Source organism: Nannospalax galili, unplaced genomic scaffold (assembly GCF_000622305.1).
Source record: "Nannospalax galili isolate Female #2095 unplaced genomic scaffold, S.galili_v1.0 scaffold454, whole genome shotgun sequence".
Classification (NCBI taxonomy): Eukaryota; Metazoa; Chordata; class Mammalia; order Rodentia; family Spalacidae; genus Nannospalax; species Nannospalax galili.
The window spans coordinates 155032-174816 of NW_008334929.1; the positions used below are offsets into that span (position 1 = coordinate 155032).

The 19785-nt window shown below is 39.9% G+C and overlaps 1 protein-coding gene and 1 long non-coding RNA gene across 3 annotated transcripts in view; one reads left to right on the plus strand and one right to left on the minus strand.

The window, feature by feature from the left end:
* Window positions 1-3234: 3234 nt before the first annotated feature.
* Window positions 3235-4177, minus strand: LOC108490656. Its single transcript, XR_001872364.2, has 3 exons — window positions 4103-4177; window positions 3719-3809; window positions 3235-3475 (listed from the first exon to the last, which is right to left on the minus strand). It is a non-coding gene; the product is annotated as an uncharacterized LOC108490656 (long non-coding RNA).
* A 69-nt stretch (window positions 4178-4246) lies between these two features.
* The window catches only part of Fgd4 (FYVE, RhoGEF and PH domain containing 4), a 278130-nt gene continuing 262591 nt past the window's right edge, over window positions 4247-19785 (plus strand). For both annotated transcript variants that reach the window (XM_008829641.3, XM_008829642.3), the window contains exon 1: window positions 4247-4486. In XM_008829641.3, coding sequence (XP_008827863.1) covers window positions 4321-4486 — 166 coding nt within the window. In that variant the 5' untranslated portion in view covers window positions 4247-4320. The remainder of the gene's footprint in view (window positions 4487-19785) is intronic.

Sequence of the window (19785 nt, forward strand, 5' to 3'; positions counted from 1 at the left end):
CCAATCTCATGATCTGCCAATGGGAGCAAATGTCACAAGGCGTTCCTTGTGGATCCAGCAGTCGGGCCGTTGCCTCGGGCCTGTTGTATGGCTGTCAGTAAGACTTTCACCCTAGGCTCAAGCCTGTCTCCCACACTGTTCCACTAAGAGACTCAGCAAAGCCACTAAAGCTCCAAACCAATCTCAAGGTCCCTGTTGAATCAAGTTCTTTAAATCTCTGGTGAACACAGTCCTATCTGGCCCAATGAACTGGGCATCATGCATTGTTTCCCTCATACCTAGTTCTGTCAGTAGTGCCTGTCCCTCTTCTACTGTCATCCAGTCCCTCATTCATGGGAACCTCCACTGGTGATGACCAAATATCTCTAGTGGCTCATACAAGCCAGTCCATCAAGGACTGCTTCCCCTGTACTACCTCAGGTTATGCAACCTGTGTCTCAAGGAGGGATGGATGGGTGATTATATTGGTCAGCTTTTCTGTTTCTGCAGTGATTAAACTAATTTCATCTGTTCCCATACCCCATAGCCTAACAAGCCAGGTGGTGAAGGGTTCCTTCATTGATTGTTTGAAAGTCTCCCTTAGTTCTAAAAACTCCGGTGCTGAATATTCTCTGATTACCTCTGATCAGCCTCAAGACCACTATTAAGGCCTCCATCAGTATACTGAAACATGGGTATCTCTTGTCAGGCCATTTGTTATTGTCACTCACATGGTTCACAGCTGAGTAAGGCTTTCTCTGCCATGAGCATAAATAGTACCTTCTAATAATACAAGAGTTAACCAGCAGACATGATGCTTCAAGGTAAGTGTGATTTGTCTTTGTTTGCTCTACACTCACGTATTTGTTTAGCAATAGGGTCTTACTGTGAAACTCCAGGGGATAACTAATAACAATAGCAATAGCTGATGTTGTTTGAAGATCTATGGGAACTCCCTTGTCAACAACTCCAAAAGAGGGAGTCCATTCCTGCCATTGGCCACTTATTTGCTAACTTATGAGATTTTATATATATATATAAAGAGAGAGAGAGAGACAGACAGACAGACAGACAGATAGAGACAGAGAGACAGCGAGAGACAGTGAGAGAGACAGAGAGTAGGGCCACTGAATTGCCTGTTACAGGGTAACTCCATTTTACCTCTTTTTATATTGTAAATGTACATTTTCTAAGAAACTTCTACAGTAGTAGGTGTCCACATGACTTTTTGAAAGTGGCTTTTGTGTTAGTTATTCCTCCCTTACTACTTCTTCTTCCCTAGCCTCCCATTTTCCACACCATTTAATCCTTGCTATCTCGTTATCCTTCTTTCCCCATTTGTATCACTGAATTATATTTCCCCTCCCATCCCCCCTTACTAGGTTTCTTTTCCTCTATTGATTTTCCAATTGAAGTACACATATCTAGTGATTCAAAGCTAGCATCCACTTATGGGAAAGAGCATGTGATATTGTCTTTATGGGCCTGGTTCACCTTGCTTAGGATAATTGTTTCCAGTTCTATCCATTTACCAGTGAATTTCATAGTTTTGTTTTTCTTAACAGCTGAATAATAGTCTATTGTGTAAATGTAGCATACTTTTATTATCCATTCATTAGTTGATTGACATCTAAGTTTTTTTCACTTCCAGGCTATTGTGAATAGAGCAGAAATGAATATGGAAGAGCAGGTATCTCTGTAGTACAGAGCTTTCTGAGTACATGCCCATGATTGGTATAACTGTATTGTGTAGCCTTTACTCTTTCTTTTCCTTCCTTCCTTCTTTCTTTCTTTCCTTCTTTTTCTTTCTCTTTATTTTTTTGAGACAGAATCTCCCAGTAGCCCCAACTGGCCTGGAACTTGCTATGTAGACCAGGCTGGCCTCATTCTCACAGAGATTCCCCTGCCTCTGCCTCCTGAGTGCTGGGATTAAAGATGTGAACCACCACACCTGGCTTTTTACTGCTTTTTGATGAACCTCCACACTGATTTCCATAGTGGTTGCAGACGTTTGCACTGCCTTCAGCAGTAAATAAGTCTTCCCCACTGCCCACAACCTCACCAGCACTTGTCATTGTTATTCGACCTTAGTCATTGTGACTGAGTAAGATGAAATCTCAAAGTACTTTTAATTTGCATTTCCCTGATGGATAAAGATATTGAACAATTTTTTAAATGTTTCTAAGCCATTTTCCCATTCTACCTTTTCACTCAAATAATGGTGTCCTTTACTGACAGAAATTTTTAGTTTCATGAAGTTTCCATTTGTCAATTATTGGTCCCAATGCCTGTGCTATCAGGATCCTATTCAGAAAGTACTTTCCTGTGCCTTAAGTTCCACTGTATTCCCAACTTTCTCCTCTATCTAATTCAGGGTATCAGGTCTTGAGTTGAGGCCTTTGATCCACTTAGTTGAGTTTTGTGCAGAATGAGAGGTAGGGATCTAGTTTCATTTTTCTACATGTGCTATCCAGTTTGACCAGCAGCATTTGTTAAACATTCTGTCTTTTCTCTAATGTGTCTGTGTGTTCCCTTTATAAAGAACCATACGGCTCCAAGAGCATGGATTTAAATCAATGTTGATCAATGTTTGTTTTGATGCCAGTACTGTGGTGGTGTTTTATTGTTGTTTTTACTATAGTTCTGCAGTATAAATTGAAACCACAGATGGTGATGCCTCCTGCTTTTCTTTTATTCTTCAGGATTGTTTCGGCTTTCTTGTTTATTTTTTTCTGTTTCCATATGCAATTTGAGAGTTTTTCTGTTTCTGTGAGGACTTGTGTTGGAATTTTCTAAAAAATGTTTTATTACTTTTATTTATGTGTATGTGTGTATTGCCTGCATGTGTGTAAGTGAACCTGTGTCATGCAACGCCTGGAGGTCAGAAGGCATCAGATCCCCGTGACTGGAGTTATGGAGGTTGTTAGCTGCCATGTGGGTGCTGGAAATCGAACCTGGTCCTCTGCAAGAGCAGTCAGTGCTCTTAACTGCTGAGCCACCTCTCCAACCCACACAATATTAATCTTACTGATCTATGAGCAAAGGAGATCTTGTCATTTTCTGTTACCTTCTGTAATTCATTAAGTATCTAAAAGTTGTTATTATATGTCTTTCACTTTCTTAGTTATGTTTATTACTGTTCTTTGTTTAACATAATGTTGGTTGTGGTTGTATATTGCCTTTCTTGACATATGTCACCTAGATTCTCATGACTTTTATCATGAAGGGATGATGGATTTTTTCCAAGGCCTTTTCTGCATCTGGGGAGATAATCATTTGGTTTCTGTCCTTAAATCTTTATGTGCCATATTACATTTATTAATTTGTTGATTTACATATGTTCAGTCATCTCTGCATCTCTGGGATGATACCAAGTTGATTATGATGGGAGATCTTTTATTTAAAAAAATCTCCCAACTTAGAAAACCCCAGGAGCAGATGGACTCGGGGAAGAATTCTTCAAAGGAGAACTAACATCAGTAATCTTCAAATTATTCTGTAAAATAGAAAAGGAACACGTTCAAATTCTTTTTATGAAAGCATTATTTCTCTGATACCCAAACCAAAGACCCACCAACAACAAAAAAGACAATTTATAGGCCAGTCTCCCTGATGAACATAGACGCAAAAATTCTCAGTTAAAAACACTTCCTACAGGCTCCAGGGCCCTTGCCAATCAGCAACATGAACTAGGAACCAAGTGCTGAAATACTTGGAATGGGGGGCGGGGTAATCAAACCTGTGGATGTTTGCTCCACTTCTGGGTTATTTCCACACAGACTGCTTTTCTTTCACGGCACAGTGCTCCGGCCAACATGGTTTAGTTCTTCCTAAAAGGAAAGATTGAGGACTCAGACCGCAATTCTGCAACGCCTGAAGACTGCTGTCAGTTCTGTAAATTGGTTTCCTTATCTAAAGATTAAGATTAAAATCCAGAACACAGCACAGCGGCCTGAGACACACGTGACCCTTGGATTGTGGCTCTGAACACGGTAAGCAGGGTAACTTTAATTTCAGGAATCCTAGGGCGTTGTCCTTCGGTGAGCAGCTAGGTGCGCTGGGCCAGTGCGTGAGGTCGCGCCCCCAAGCTCCGCCCGCGAGTCCCAGGCGTCCCGGTGCGCACCTGAAGACGCCGCGAGCTCTGGCGGGATTCGCGCTGTGCCTTTGGCGATTGGCTGCGAAGTCGAGGCGGGCGGCGAGAAAGTCCGTGGGAGCCGGAGCTCAGTTCCCGAGAGGCCAGTGGTGGCGTAGGCAGGAGGCCCGACGCGCAGTGGCTTTAGCCGGCCCTGGGAGCAGCGCAGCCGGGTCGTGCGGGGATTGAGCCCCGACCAGCCGGGAGTCATGAGCAGCGAGGGCGGCTACAACTTAAGGCGGACGGCGATCCGGCGGAAGTCCCCCTTCTCCTACTTGCCGCCCGGGGTCCCCCGGCCCTGGGGCAGGGCCCTGCCTCACCTGGGACGCGCTGACATCGTCACCTTCCGGGCCCAGGTGTCCACTGGCGCTGCAGGTAAGGGGCGGGGGCGGGGGGGAGGTGTGCGTGCGTGTGTGCGTGTGTGTGTGTGTGTGTGTGTGTGTGCTAGAGGGCCCCGGGCAGGTGAGGGGCGCCCCTCCTCCGGCTGTGAGACCTCCCAGTTAGGGCACTGCCCTTGGCCACTTTGTTCCTCTACCCTGGTTTGTCCCTAAGCTCAAAGCACCTTTGGCCAGATTCCGCCCAGCCCTGAGCCTGTTTCCCAGGTCCGGAAGTGAAGGTATGTCTTAAAACAGAAGTTTCATTAGGAATTATAAAGCCATTTCCTACATACTGATATTTAAACTTAGCGAAATTCCTGTTCAGCTGACCTTAGTTTTCTGGTGCCCTCCTCGGGGGATATTGGCTTTCCCTCCCAAACGGAAAAGCCACCTCATCGGGCCCATTCTAAGACCTAGAAACAGTTCCTTGCAGTTTTCCTACTGATAAAGTGCGGGATCAGTAATACGTATTTACATTTCTGAATGAATTATTTGAATCTTAGGAAGAAATCATCTCACACGCTTTCTACTTTATGAATGTGCTCATTTGTCCACTGGGAAGCTTGACACTAGACCCTATTGATTTGCCAAATTTTCCTGTAAAATCCTGGAGAAATCTGGAGAAAGCTTTGGAGGCAAAACCCTCATTTAAGCAGCAGAAATACAAATAATTTTATTTATTTTCACACATTTTGTCATGATTGAGCAAGCTACTCTTTGTTTAACCATGATAAATACTGGGGATTTTATAGATGTGCCATGTAGTCCTTGTTCTGAAGCTGTAGACGGGACGGTATAGGCAGAGAGTCATGATAAATAAGTGATGAGCTCCAGTGTGCACTCACATTGAACAAGGTTGTGACGTGAGAAGATAGTAAGCAAGGAACTGAATCACAGATTCCCATCCCCGCTTACTTCTTGTGAAGTTAAGAGAATGAAGTAATTTCTGAGATCTCTTCCAGTCCTAGGTGTGATTCACTAAGCGCATGGAAGAATGTTTTCTTACCAAGTGAAAACACTTTGTTTTGAAAAGATTTATTGGGTAGAGATGTTTAGTCAACATATTATCAATCATTTTCAGCAATTCCTTACATTATCATTTTAGTGATACCACCTGCCTTAGTTTCAAATACGTTGAAGAGGTGAAATATGAAATATCCTCTTACAAGTAAGAATAAATGGACTTGTTATGGTGTACAAATGAATTCTCTATGGCAGCTGTGCCATTGAAGAAATATTTCTGTCTGCTTTTGTGTCTGTTTGTTTTGTAGTGCTGAGGTGTACTGAGCCTGGGCCTGTAGGCTACACTCAGTATGCCCCAGCTATCCCTTTTTTTTTTTTCCCTTTTTAAAATCAAAGAAAATCTCTAGTCTTCCTTCAGTTCCTGCCCTGACTTCCCTCAGTGATGGCTTGTGACCTGGACGTTTTAAGCTGAAATAAACCCTTTCTTTCCCAAGTTAGTTTTGGTCAGTGTTTTATCACAGTGGAAACCTAGAACAAATATCTTTAAGTTTTTATTATACCATTCTTTCACTTCCTTGGTTAGATTTATTCTAACATTTATGGTTTTTTGAGGCTATTATGAATGGGATCTGTGCCCTGATCTTTCTCAGTATGTTTGTTGTAGGTATATAGGGAAGCTATTGACTTTTGTGTGTTACTTTTGTATCTTGCTGCTTTGCTAAATGTTTTTATCTCTTCTAGGAGTTTTCTGGTGGAGTCTTTAGGGTCTTTACATATAGAATCATATCTGCAAATGGGGATACTTTTGACATCTTTCCTTTCCAGTTTGCATCCCCTTTATCTCCTTCACTTGTCTTACTGTTCTAGTGAAAACATTAAGCACTATACTGAACAGGGATGGAGAGTGGACATCCTTGTCTTGTTTCTGGTTTTAGTGGGAATGCTTTGATTTTTTTTCTCCATTTAGTATGATCTTGGCTGTGGGCCTCCTGTACATTGCCTTTATTATTTGAGATGTGTTCCCTGTGTCCCTTAGCTTCTCCATGATTTTTATGATGAAGGGATATCTGATTTTATAATAGTTTTTTTCTGCATCTAATGAAATGATCATGTAGTTTCTGTCCTTGAGTCTGTTACGTGGTGAATTACATTTCTTGATGTTGCACCATCTCAGCAGCCATCTCTGGGGTGAAGCCAACTTGATCATGGTATATATTCTTTTTTAATGTGTTCCTGCATCCAGTTTGCAAGTGTTTAATTGAAAATTTTTACATCTATCTTGATCAGAGTGATTGGCCTGTAATTTTCATTCTTATTGGGTCTTTTCTTAAGTTTTGGTATCAGAGTACCAAATTCTGGCTTCATAGAAAGAAATTGGAAGTATTCCTTCCTTTTCTATTTTATGAGATAATTTTTTTTCTTAAATTTTTTTTGATCTACTCATTTTTATTTTATGTGTATGGACGTTTTGCCTGCATGTATATAAGTATACCATGTACATGCAATACTGTTGGAGGTCAGAAGAGGGTATCATATCCCCTGGAACTGGAGTTACAGGCAGTTGTTAGCCATCATGTGGGTGTTGGGAACCAAACCCAGGTCCTCTGCTAGAGCAGCCAGTGCCTTTAACTGCTGAGCCATCTCTCCAGCCCCTTAATGGAATAATTTGAGGAGTATTAATATTAGTTCTTTAAAAAGTGTGGTAGAATTCTGAATCCATCTAATCTTGGGCTTTTTTTAGTTCAGAGATATTTAATTAATGTTTCCATCTCCTTGGTTGTTACGGGTCTATTTAAATTATTTCATATTGATTTAACTTTGGTAGGCTGTGCATGCTAGTAATTTACCCATTTCTTTTAGATTGTTTAAGCCTGTCCTTAGGATTTTCTAAATTTCTTCAGGGTCTGTTGTAATATTTCTCTTTTCATCTCTGATTTTATTAATTTGAGTTCCCTCCCTTGACCCAGTTTTCATTTGGTAGTGTGTTGTTGAATTTCCCTGACTTTATGTACTTTTTACCATCTCTGTTTTTGTTGATATCTACTTCGTTGTAGTCATAAAGAATACAGGATGTTATTTCAATTTTCCTAAATTTTTTGAGACTTTGCTTTGTGGCCTACTATGTGGTCAGTTTTAGAGAACGTTCATGGGCTACTGAGACAAAAGTGTATTCTTTGGTGTTTGGGTGGAATGTTTTTAAATGTCTCTTAGGTCTATTAGATTTGGGATGACATTTAACTCTAGGGCTTCTCTAGTTTTTGTATGGATGATCTGTTAATGAGAGTACAGTATTGAAGTCATCCACTTTCACTGTGTTGGAGTTAATCTGTGGTATCAGATCTAATAGTGTTTGTTTTATAAAATTAGGTGCCCCTGTCTTTGGTGCATATATGTTTAGGCTTATAATAATCCTCTTGGTGAATTTTACTTTAGCAAGTATGAAGTGCCCTTCCCTATTTCATCTGACTAGTTTTAGTTTGAAGTCTGTTTTTTCAGATATTAGAATAGCCGTCTTGGCTCCTTGCTATTATCTCTCTTACTTGCTAAGTCCTGAGTGTAGAATCTTAAGCTCGATATAGAAGAATCAAGATTCTTAATGAAATGAAGAGGCCCTACCTAATGTTTGTAGGTCTTTGTGCCTGGAGTCACCATTGTCTCCATTGCTCTGGTGCCACCATTTTGGTTTCACAATGGCTTGTTTCCCTCACTGCCTCCCTGCCTCCCTGCCTCCCTCCCTCCCTCCCTCCTTCCTTCCTCCTTTCTTTCTTTACATATCCTTGGTTCAGAATTTTGAAATCAATATAGAATCGCCTATGGTCATGTAAATATTCATCTTGTGTCATAAGGTTCCTCACATGGCCCATCGTGCATTCAGTCTCTTGGGAGCCAGCATACCCTGGGCTCCTAGGCAGGCTGCCCAGCACGCCTCATTCTGCTCTCATCATTTTCTCCCAGATTTTATTTTAAATTTCATCTTCTCTGTTTTGTGCTTGCCACTCAGTCAGTTACCAGTTCTTATCCCCCTTGTCACGTATGATCACCCGCACCCAAGCCTGTGTTTTTTTCACATTTCTCTTAAAAATAGTAGAATCATTTTTGTTTTGTTGTTGTTGTTATTTGTTTGTTTTTGAGTCAGGGTCTCCCTGTAGCTCCAGCTGGCTTGGAATTTGCTGTGTGAATCATTTTGGCCCTGATCTTACAGAGATCCACCTGCCTCTGCCTCCCTAGTGCTGGGATTAAAGATGTGTGCCACCATTTCTGACTGGCCCATTAATTTTCTTAATTGTGAGTATGGAACACATCTTTCCATGGTCTTAAAACATCCCATGGCTCCCAGATGCTGATTATTGATATCTGCAGTGGGAGGTTTCTAGCCAAAAATAATGATCACCTTAGGGTTGTCAGGTTAAGCTTTTACCAGTAACCACTCAGTAAAATGCTGTCCTTTAAAATTAATGTAAATATTTAGTCACATTTGAATTACTAAATCTGGGCTTGTCATGCATTGATTGCTTTAGGAAACTTTAGGAGTTTTGTACATTTTGTTTTCATGAGTAAATTTGGTATGGTTTGCAGAACAATCTCAAATCAATCATCTTGGGGACTGCAGCTAACCATGTGGACCTTGGCACTAGTAAGTGTTCTGGGAACCTATAATTTGCTTTGCTTTGATTACGAATTCTGCTGCCTTGCATCTCTCACATGCATATCCACTGGCTGGAATTAAGCTGTCATTTCTATTTCAGTATGTACAGAAATTAGGGAGCCACCACTTTCCTTGGTCCTACACTTCAATGCAGCTGCTTTAGATAATTGTATGGTCTACTGTTTTGTTTCCTGGGCACTCAGGTAGGATTATGTGTTATGCTACATGTTAATAGCTTAAAAGGCTTCAATGAATGACTTCAATAAGTATTTGTATATTTCAAATATATTCCAGGAGGTGAAAGGTCAGCATGGAAAACCATCTGAATTATAAGACATCCCAAATCAAATACACAAGGATCATTGCTTATAACTTAAAGTACAATACACTTGATAAATTACATCACAGTCAAATTTAGTTAAGAATTATTATTTGCCTCAATAGAAAAATTGTGATTTTTAGTGTTTTGTGACGTGTTACCATGTAGCCCGGGCTGGCCTAAAACTCGTGACAATCCTGCTCAGCCTCTTGAGTACTGGAATTATAGGGTGAGCCACCATTCCCAGAGGAAAAGTTATACTGTTTTTTTTTTTTTTTTAGTGGTCTTTTTGATTCAGAGTCTTCCTGTAGTCCCAACTGACCTGGAACTCACTACGTAGACCAGGCTGGCCTTGCACTCACAGAGATCTGCCTGCTTCTGCCTCCCAGGTGCTGGGATTAAAGGCGTGTGCCACCACACCAGACAAAAAGTTATACTTCTTAAAAGCAAAATGATCTTTGTTTCTTTTGTAGAATGTTGACTCGTAAAATATTTTTTTTAATTTTTAAAAATTTTTATTTATAATTGTATATGTATGTGTGTGTGTGTTTGATGTATGTGGCCATCCATGTGCCACGGTGCATGTATGGAGGTCAGTGGACAACTTCAGAGCTGGTTTCCACCTTCTACCTTTATGTGGAGTCTGGTGATTAAACTCAGGTTGTCAGGCTTGCATGGCAAGCACTTGGCCCTCTGAGCCACCTCACCAGTCCAGACTGTTTACTCCTAATAACAGCGCACTCTCATGCCGTCATAGTGACTGCTTAGCATTACATTAAGTAGAACTGAGAGTCTTAAAGAAGAATGAAACAAATGCCTTGTCCTTGAGTTATTTTTCCCAAAGGGGAATATGGCACATAAGAAAAAAATGATGAGAGAACCATTCAGGGTATTTTGTAGTTTCTAGCAAGGCACATTTTGGATTGTGCTGTAAACTGCTTTGAGTAGACTAAACATCTGGCTCTGGCCTTTCAAAGTCACCTGAATGCTTGAGTCTGCTGGCTCACACATCTGCTTGGTGCAGCATTCTGCTGATAACACTCTGGAATCCATAACCAGACTGAAAGAACAATTTCACTCCCAAGTTCATTCAGAGCCCCAAGCCAGGTAATTCCATCAGTTTGTTTATGTTTATTTAAATTCCTATATCTTTCACAAAATCTGCCTCTTGGAATGCATTTTTCTGAGCCCACTAAGCTAGGAATCTTTCAATGCTTTGACAAATAGTTGATGTCTACTAAGAACCAGTCCTAGATCTCAAAGTTAGAGAAGTACACCATGCTGACCTAAAGTGAGGGTGTTGCAGTTAGATTAATGAGTGTGAATTTCAGAAGAATTACTGATCAGCTCATTGATTTGCTTCTTACCCATATATTAATATTACCTGAACTGTGGAGTTGTTGAGAAAATAAAATCAATTCATATTTTTAGAGAGCTTGGGACAGTGCCAGGAAATGTTGCAAGTAATAACTACTTTTCAGTGTGATATAGACACTGCCTTCCAACTGGGCTCCTTGTGGCATTCTTTGTCATCTCTAATCCAACACCTATCTCAGTGGATTGTGACTGATTATTTGCATTTACCTCTCAAATGCTCAGTGCAAATTACTGCCTCACACACTAGCTTTTCCAAGGCATTTGTTTCCCTTTCTCGTTTCTTCTCCTTTTATCTCTCAGTCCCTAGCAAAATTTTTTGCTGTTGACTTATCTCCTCAATCTTTTTCTTTTTCTTTTTTGTTGTTGTTGTAGTATAGTCAACCCAGAAAAGTTGACTTTATCACTAAATTCTACCCAGCCCCACTACCCAGTTTTTCCTAATCTTCTTGAGTCCCAAGTTGTATGTCAGAAAACTTTCTTAAAATCTGACATTCTGTGCAGACAGCCTTTGTCTTTTCCCAGATGAAACCTGGCCTTGTCCTCTTGACAGTACTTCCCTAGTGATGCAGTGAACATTCATTGCTCACTTTCCATCTATCTCCCTGTCACACCCTTAAGGCAGTACCCCCTTAGCTTTCCCTAACTTTTAGCCTCCTGATTTTTCTGGCATCCTTTTTGATGCTATGAGAGGTCTTGATTTTAAGAGTCTGTGGGGCTTGTGGGACCTGCTTCTACTTCCGTGGAAGGCCTAGGAAGCCCAGAAGGCTTTGTGGTGTTGTCAGGAGTCTCAGTGTCGTTATGCTGATGCAGTAGCTATCACCCTCCACTCTTTTCTTCTTTTCTGTGCTTTAATAGCCTTTTCTTCATTCTTTACTCTTTTAGAAAGCCCATCTGCAGTTGAGTTTAAAGATCATGACTCCAAATAAAAGTGAATTTTTCTTATGCTTGGTTATACACATGGAGCCATCTCTAATGGATTGCTTTAGAAACCAACAGTTGAGAGGCAGCAATTAGTCAGGATTAGAAACTGAATTTTTGTTCACAAAGATATGCAATATAGAAAAAAGAAAAGACTAAGAATTACCTGTAACTTGAAACATCCCTATTACTTTCCATCTCCTAATGTGTATCATGAAATCTAAAATATATATATTTCACATTTTAACATCTCTGGGATTAGCATTTCTTATAGTTGATGGTAGTTAAAACTGCGTGAGATGGGACTGTGGCTCAGTAGCAGAGCCAGTATGCATAAGGCCCAGGGTTGGATTCTCAGCAGCACCAAGAGAAGGGAAATAATTGTATGATATTGAAACTTGAATTGGCCTAAATTTTAAAATGTATTTTTACGGTGTCTTAATTCATCTGATAAACACAGGCAATACATTCATACACATAAAATAAAAATAATAAATAAAATATTAAAAATATATATAAATGATCAAATATGGTTTCAGATTATGTAACTGAGAAAATTGACTAATAATTCCCTACTGCCTCCTGAAAACTCCAAACATACTATGTGTGAGTATTCGTCCCATTTCTCTTCTACTTCTTGAGCCTCAATTCCAGGCCTAAGCATCATCATTACAGCAGCTGTCATTTGCTGAATACTTTAAATCACATATTCTAAGTGCTTTACCTGTGTGGACTTGCTTAATTACTACAAGTATGACTTATTATCTCCACTAAACAAAAAAAGGACCAGAAGCCTAGACGTTGAAACAGTTTCCCAAGTTCACATGGCTAGTAGAAGGAGGAGACAAATTTTAAACCCATGCTCTTAACCCTTGGATTTTCTATACTGCAAATATCTTTTTGTTATTTTTCTGCCACTCATAAACATGGGAGGTCTTTCCATCTTCTAATGTCTTCTTCAGTTTCTTTTTTCAATCTCTTAAAGTTTTCATTGTGAAGGTCTTTCCACCTCCTTGGTTAGGTTTATTCTTAGGAGTTTTGTGGGGTTTTTTTGTTTTTTTTTTTCCATTTCTGTTCTTTCTATTGTTAATGGAATTTTCTTTCCTATTTTTTTTCTCTGCAAGTTCGTTATTGCTATACAGAAAAGCTATCAATTTTTGTATGTGGATTTTGTATCTTGCTATTTTGCTAAAAGTGTTTATCAGGTATTAGAAAGTTTTTGTGATTGTTGTTTTGGATTTTTGATGGACTCTAGGATTTTTAAAGTATAGGATCCTGCCATCTGTAAATAAGAGTAATTTGACTTCTTCCTTTTCTATTTATTTTTTTCTTTATCTTCTTACTCTAGCCAAGACTTGGAGCATTATATTGAATAAGAGTAGAAAATAAGCCATCTTGTCTTCCAGGTTTTAAAGAACATGCTCTCAGTCTCTCTCAATTTAGTACAATGTTGGATATAGGTCTGTCATAGACAGCATTTATTATGCTGAGGAATATTCCTTCTGTTCCTAGTTCCTTCAGGACTTTTATCACGAAAAATGTTTAAATTTATTGAAGGACTTTTCTGTATCAATTAAAATGATCATATAGTTTCTGTTACAACCTAGCATCCTGGAATGAAACCAACTTGGTCATGGTGTATGGTATTCTTTTTTTTTTGTATTTTATTTATTATTTTTATTTTATGTTCATGAGTGTATTGCCTGCATGTGTATAAATGCACCTGTGCTGTGTAGTGCCTGTGGAGGTCAGAAGAGGGCATCAGATTCCCCCTGGAACTGAAGTTATAGACAATTGTCAGCCGCCATGTGGATGCTGGGAATCAAACCTGGGTCCTCTGCAAGAGCAGCTGGTGCTCTTAACTGCTGAGCCATCTGTCCAGTCCATGTATAGTATTAATGTGTTCTGGGTTTGATTGGCAGGAGTTTTATTGAAGAAATTTGAATCTGTGTTCATCAAGGAAATTGATCTTTAGTTTTTTTGTTTTTCAAAAATTCATTCTTTGATGATTTCACACACACACATATGTATGTATATTTATATATAATGTACTTTGATTTTATCCACTATTCTTTCTTACCCCTTTTACCTCCCACTGAACCCCTTCTTCTTTCCAACAGTTTTTCTGTCTTTATCTGATTTTGGTATCAGGAATGCTGACTTCATACAATGAGATTGCCTTTGTATTTTAATGAGCTGTTTGAGAAACATTGTGTTTTGCTCTTTCTTTAAAGACTTGGTAGAATTTTGTGGTGAGAGGCAAGCAGATCTCTGTGAGTTCAAGGCCAGCTTGGTCTACATAGTGAGTTCCAGGACAGCTGGGAGACCCTGTCACAAAAAGACCAAAAAAATAAATAAATGAAAAATAAAAATTAAAAAAGCATTTTATTTTTGACACTAGCACACTGACATATAGTTCATTGTAATCACACTCATTACCCCTACTGATCTCTCTCATCTTTGTCTCACTCCCACTCACCTACTTCACTGCTAGTCTCCTTCCTACCTTTTTCTTTTCCTTTCTTCCTTTTTCCCTTTTTCTTTTTCTCATGCTGCAGCCAGTCACAGGTGCTGTATGTTCGTGATTCTAATGGTCATATAATAGCCACATGACAGAACTTCACTGCACTCCTCTCTAGGGCTTAGCTCACACAGTCCTTCCATTTCCTTTTTGCAATGTTCCCTGGCCCTCAGGGCACCCCCTGAGTGCCATGTACATGTCCCATTTGGGGCTAAACACTCAGCTTTCAATTATTCTCAACAATTTAGCTGCTTTTGAGCCCTCTACTTTGGCTATCACCCACTGCCAAAAGAGGCTTCTTTGATCAAATCTGAGCACTGTACTAGTCTACAGGAATAAACAAATACTTAGAAGGCAGTTTACCTGTCTATTTGGCACAACATCAGTAGGAGGTTCTCGCATAGGACTTGTGACCTCCCTAGCCATAGGCTTTAATCAGTTCTACAGTGTCAGACATACATTCTCTTCCCAAGCAACTGGTGTCAAATCCTATGGGGAATCAGTTGGTTGCCTCCAGAACATTCAAGCCACTGTTGTATCAGTGGCTAAGTCTTTTTTTTTCTGTATTTTTTCATTTCTTTATTTATTTGTGTGCATGCATATACACATACACTTGTACCATGGCAAGCATGTGGATGGAGTTCAGAGGATTGCTTGCAGGTTGTCAGGTTTGGTGGTAAGTGCCTTTACCTGGTGAGCTATGTCTCTGGCCTAGATTATTTTTTATTACTGCTTCAGTCTCATTGATTGTTAGGGACCTGTATAAGTTGTTTATATCTTCATGATTTAATTTTGGTAGATTATATGTATCTAGAAATACATTTATTCTAGATTTTCTAGTTTTTTGGAATCTGTATTTTCAGTGTGATCTCTGATGTTCTTGGGTTTCATTGGAATCTAAAGTCTTTTGGGGGATGGGTATCTTCTCTCTTTAGGTTAGTTTATGTATTGGTTTGCCAGCCATCCCATCAATTGTCCATTTGTGAAATAGTTCCTAAGTTCCTCTACAATTTCTTTTTCATTTGGAATGGGCATTCCCCCGCCCTCCTTATTTTGAGTCTTAATGTTAATTCCTTTCAATAATTTCCTGTAAATGCTGTAGTGCCTCATTTCGAAAACAGATTTTGCATGAGCTTTTGGAAAAATTTAGGAATTTCTTGTTTTTCTTTATCCTAAATATCCCCTCCAATTGTTGAAGAAAAAATAATTTCCTTTATTATATTTTTCTTTTGGTACTTTCTCTTTGCTTATGTGATAATTGGCACAATCTTTTATTTTGTTTTGGAAAAGCTTGAGTATTTGAAATTTCAGGCACTTGAAACATTTTAGTTTTTAAAAAGTGTATTGAGTTTTCCTTCCTTCCTTCCCTCCCTCCCTCCCTCCCTCCGTCCCTCCTTCCTTCCTTCCTTCCTTCCTTCTTTCCTTACTCTTTTTTTCCTTTTTGAAGGAAGAACTGGATTATTTGGGCTTACAGTTCAAGAGGGATATGATGCATCATGGCCAGGAAGACATGACAGGTCCTGCTGGCAGGAACAGGAGGCTGGTTGGTGACATTGCATCCACCTACATTCAAGAAGCAGGGCGAGCAGAAGTGGTGCCTGGCTGTAATTACTCAAGGCCTTCGCCTCGTGACCCACTTATTCCAGCAAGGCTTCACCACCTAAAAATTACACAGTCTTCCCAAACAGTGCCACCAGTGGGGACTAAGTGTTCAAACATGTGAATCTATGGGAGATATTTCATATTTAAACCACAACATTCTCCACCTGGTCCCCATAGACTCATTGCTGTCTCATAATGCAAAATTCCTCCAGTTTAACTTGTAAAGTCTCCAGTTCAAACACTGTTCAAAAGTCCAAAGTTTTTTTTTTTTCTGAGACTCAAAGCAATCTCTTAACAGTGACACTGTATAAAATAAAAAAATAAATTTCATACTTCAACATAGAATGCCCCAGAGTAAATATTCCCATTCCAAAAGGGAAAAATGGAGGCATAGTGAGGAAATACTGGGCCAAAGAAAGACCAAAACCCAGCAGGGCAGACACTAGTCTTGCCTCTCCATGTCTGTCATCTGTTCTTCCTGATGGAATCACCTGGGCTCCAGTAGGCTTAGGTAGCCCCACCCTGTAGCTCTGTTGTCTGCAGTGCACACAGCCTCTGTCTTAGGTTGGCTCCTCTCATATATGTAACTCTCCTTAGTACCTGTCCTGTGGTCTGGCCTCTCCAGTGTCCTGTAGTCTTCATTGCAATTTAGGTGCAGTGACTTTATGCAGTGACCTCACAGGAACTCCCTGTAGAGACTCAAACCCTGCCACACATTTCCTGGCCTCAGAGGCACTCTAAAACCATGGAGCAAGGCTCCACAGTCACTGCAGTCTTGCATCTTTTATTCATACAAAACCAGTACCATGTGACTAAAACTGCCAAGTTCTGCTGTCAACTTGGTGTGGCATGTGGGCCTTCTGGATTACAGTTGCATCAGCACCCGTTTGCTGACTGTGGGGAAACACTGCTGTAGGCAGCTGTTTTCCAGGAGCAGGAAAGTCCTTAGACATTCTGAGCTTAGACTTTTTCCTTTCAAGTGAATTTGCCTTTTCAGAAATTGGAGGCTTTGAGGGCTGAGGCCTTGCCCTCAGAGAATCTTTCTTATTGTCCCAGTGCAGAGCAGAAGAGTTCTCTTTAACAATTACAGATGCTTTGTCATCTGCATGCGAACTCCTTGTTCACAACTTTAAACTTACCTCGCATACCTTGCTAAACCTCACATTTTTGTTGTTCTTTCTTTTTGCCACTTGTTGCTCTTTCTCATTGTAGGTCTGAATGAGAGTAATGAACAATAACCTTGATACAGCCACAATGTTGCTACTAATCTTGAAATTTCCTCTACAAAAACAAATTAGGCCATTCTTTTGACTTCAGCTTCACTGAACTTCTTGGGACATGGGCAGACTGCAGGCAGATAGATTCTTTACCTGAATATGGCCTGAATGGCCTTTATCCTGGTTCCCAGTAGTTCTTGTTCCCCACTGAAGCTTCGTGAGTTTGGCATCCAGAGTCCACATCTTCCAGACTCCCATCATAATGGCCCATTTAGCTCTGTTTATACTATTTGAGGGCTTATCTAGTCCAAAGTTCCAAACTTTCATGTTCTACTAATGATTTCTTAAGAACTATGTGGTCAGGTTTATCACAGCACTGGCTCCACTTCGCAGTACCAATTTCTGACTTACTTTGTCATTGCTGTGATAAAATACTCTGACAGAGCAACTTAAAGGAAAAAGGATTTACTTTGCCTTACTTACAGTTGTAGAAGGAAATAGTTCATTGTGTTGGGGAAAGCATCATGGCAAGAAGAAAAGGCTGTTTTACTGACTATTTCACTCAGTTTGGACACTGTTTTGTGAAAGTCTTGGACAGATTTCCTGCATCTGTTTGTTTGATTCTTCTATATAGTCATTAATTCTTTTTTTTTTTTTTTTTTTTTTTTGGCCTTTTTGAGATAGGGTCTTCCTGTAGCTCCAGCTGTCCTGGAACTCATTATGTAGACCAGGCTGGCCTTGAACTCACAGAGATCCTTCTGCCTCTGCCTCCTGAGTGCTGGGATTTAAAGGCGTATGCCACTATTGTTTTAAAAAGTAAAAACCTGAATTCTTTTTCAGACATTTCGGCTATCTCTGTAGTTTTTGAAATTCCTTATGTGAAACCTAGTCAGTTGGATGTGGGTAATAGGTGGTGGTTGTCAAATGTATTATTTTTTTGTTTTTGCTTCTCTTTTTTCTTTTGTCAATAGAATTTTCCAATTACCTAATTTTATGAAGAACAGGTAAGGGGAAGGTCAGAGTGATTTTCCCTCCTGCTGCTGTTTCCTGAAGTGCCAACATGCCATATTTTGGGATAGTGCGCCTGGATCCCACTGACAGTGTGAGCATGATTCTAAAGAGAGAAAGCTCAAAAGTGCATCCAGTGGGGACAAAGGACAATGCATAAAGGAAATGACCTTGATCTGATCCTGGAGCCCAATGAGATCTAGAGTGGAAAGCACAGTTTAGTTATTTCAAATTGCAAAAAGTTAAGTGTATATCACCAGCTCTGTGATATGGGAGTGCTCCAAGTAAAGAAAGAACAAAACAGAGTTGGAAGGGTATCCTACCAGAATGTATGAGGACAGCGGTTGGATCCTTAGCACTGCCTCTTCCTCCCTAAAACAATGCAGTAAGCTAGAGCCTTCCCCATAATTTGAATGATCCTCCTTTGCCCCGGCCCACGGGGCTTCAACGTTGGGGAGTCGGGAGAATAACCTGAAGGAATGAAACAAACAAGGAATGCGAGGAAATGGAGGCAAGACAAGGATCTGATCAAGCCTCAAAATTTTATTTGAAAGCAGCAGACATATATACTGGTAGTTGGGAGGGGGAAGGTGAGGAGAAGGAAAGTGCTGGGCAGACGCTAATTGGATGCTATAGCTAGGGAGGTTTATTTCTTATCCTAAAGGAACATCTGCTAACTGCTATGGTGAGCATAAAACATTTCTCAAGGCTGACTTAGCCTGGGTCACAAAGTTGTTTTTCTACATTCTTTAACTAAGTGCTATCTTATAGAAACTTACAGAAAACCATTAAGCTGTTTTTTCTCAAGGCCATAAAGATTTGCAGGAAACCATAAAGCTGTCTTTTTCTCAAAGCCATAAAGATGTTTTTCTTCTGGCCTTTTGGCTCCCAACACTCCTTATACACATTCAAAAGCTCATTAAACAAATCGTTTAGTATAGGGTAAAACAGATTAGGCAAGTCCCTTGGTCCAGCCAGAGACTATTGATCTTTAAGAACCTTTCACTATATTTCAGCTGCCTCTTTTCTGCAGGCAGACACTGGTTTCACAGTGGCAGAACTGTGAAGAAAACCTTCACACATCTTACTTTCGAAGCAAGAGGATGTTGGCTCAGTACTAGAGGGATTTAAGTTTTTTAGTCCCTTAAATTTTATATTCAACCATTTTTCATGCTTTTGAACCAGTTTTATGTTTCTCATTGACTGATTTCCTGGAATGTGGTTGGATGACTCAAATAGGGGCTATTAAAATTATTTCCCTTGCCCAAAGTTAAAATTTATTGTCCTTCCCTTTAAACATTAATCATGACTTAAGGTGACTCTATTATTTTGGTGTTAAAATAAGGCTGTCCATTTGAAATATGGAGGATGATCTGAAATAGCCAAGAATTAAAGGTATAAATGAAGACAAGGCTTACTTAGCATTCTTGTCCTGGGTTGTCCATTAACTTCATTAGTGACAGCAGATTTTCCCTAGAGTGACACAGGTTCCCACATATAAACAGCGATGTCCCCTCATTAGTACTCTGGATCTGATTCATCCACTGTGGATCCTTGACACTTAGTACCTCATATGCATCACCACACTCTCAAATATGTGTATGTATGTGTATAGGCTGGAGTCTAGGTAGGACGACAGAAACTTGTGTATTTCTATAGTGTTGATGGTATATATTTTTATATTTTCAGTTTGTTTTTGGGCTCATGAAGGAGGGACCCAAAACCT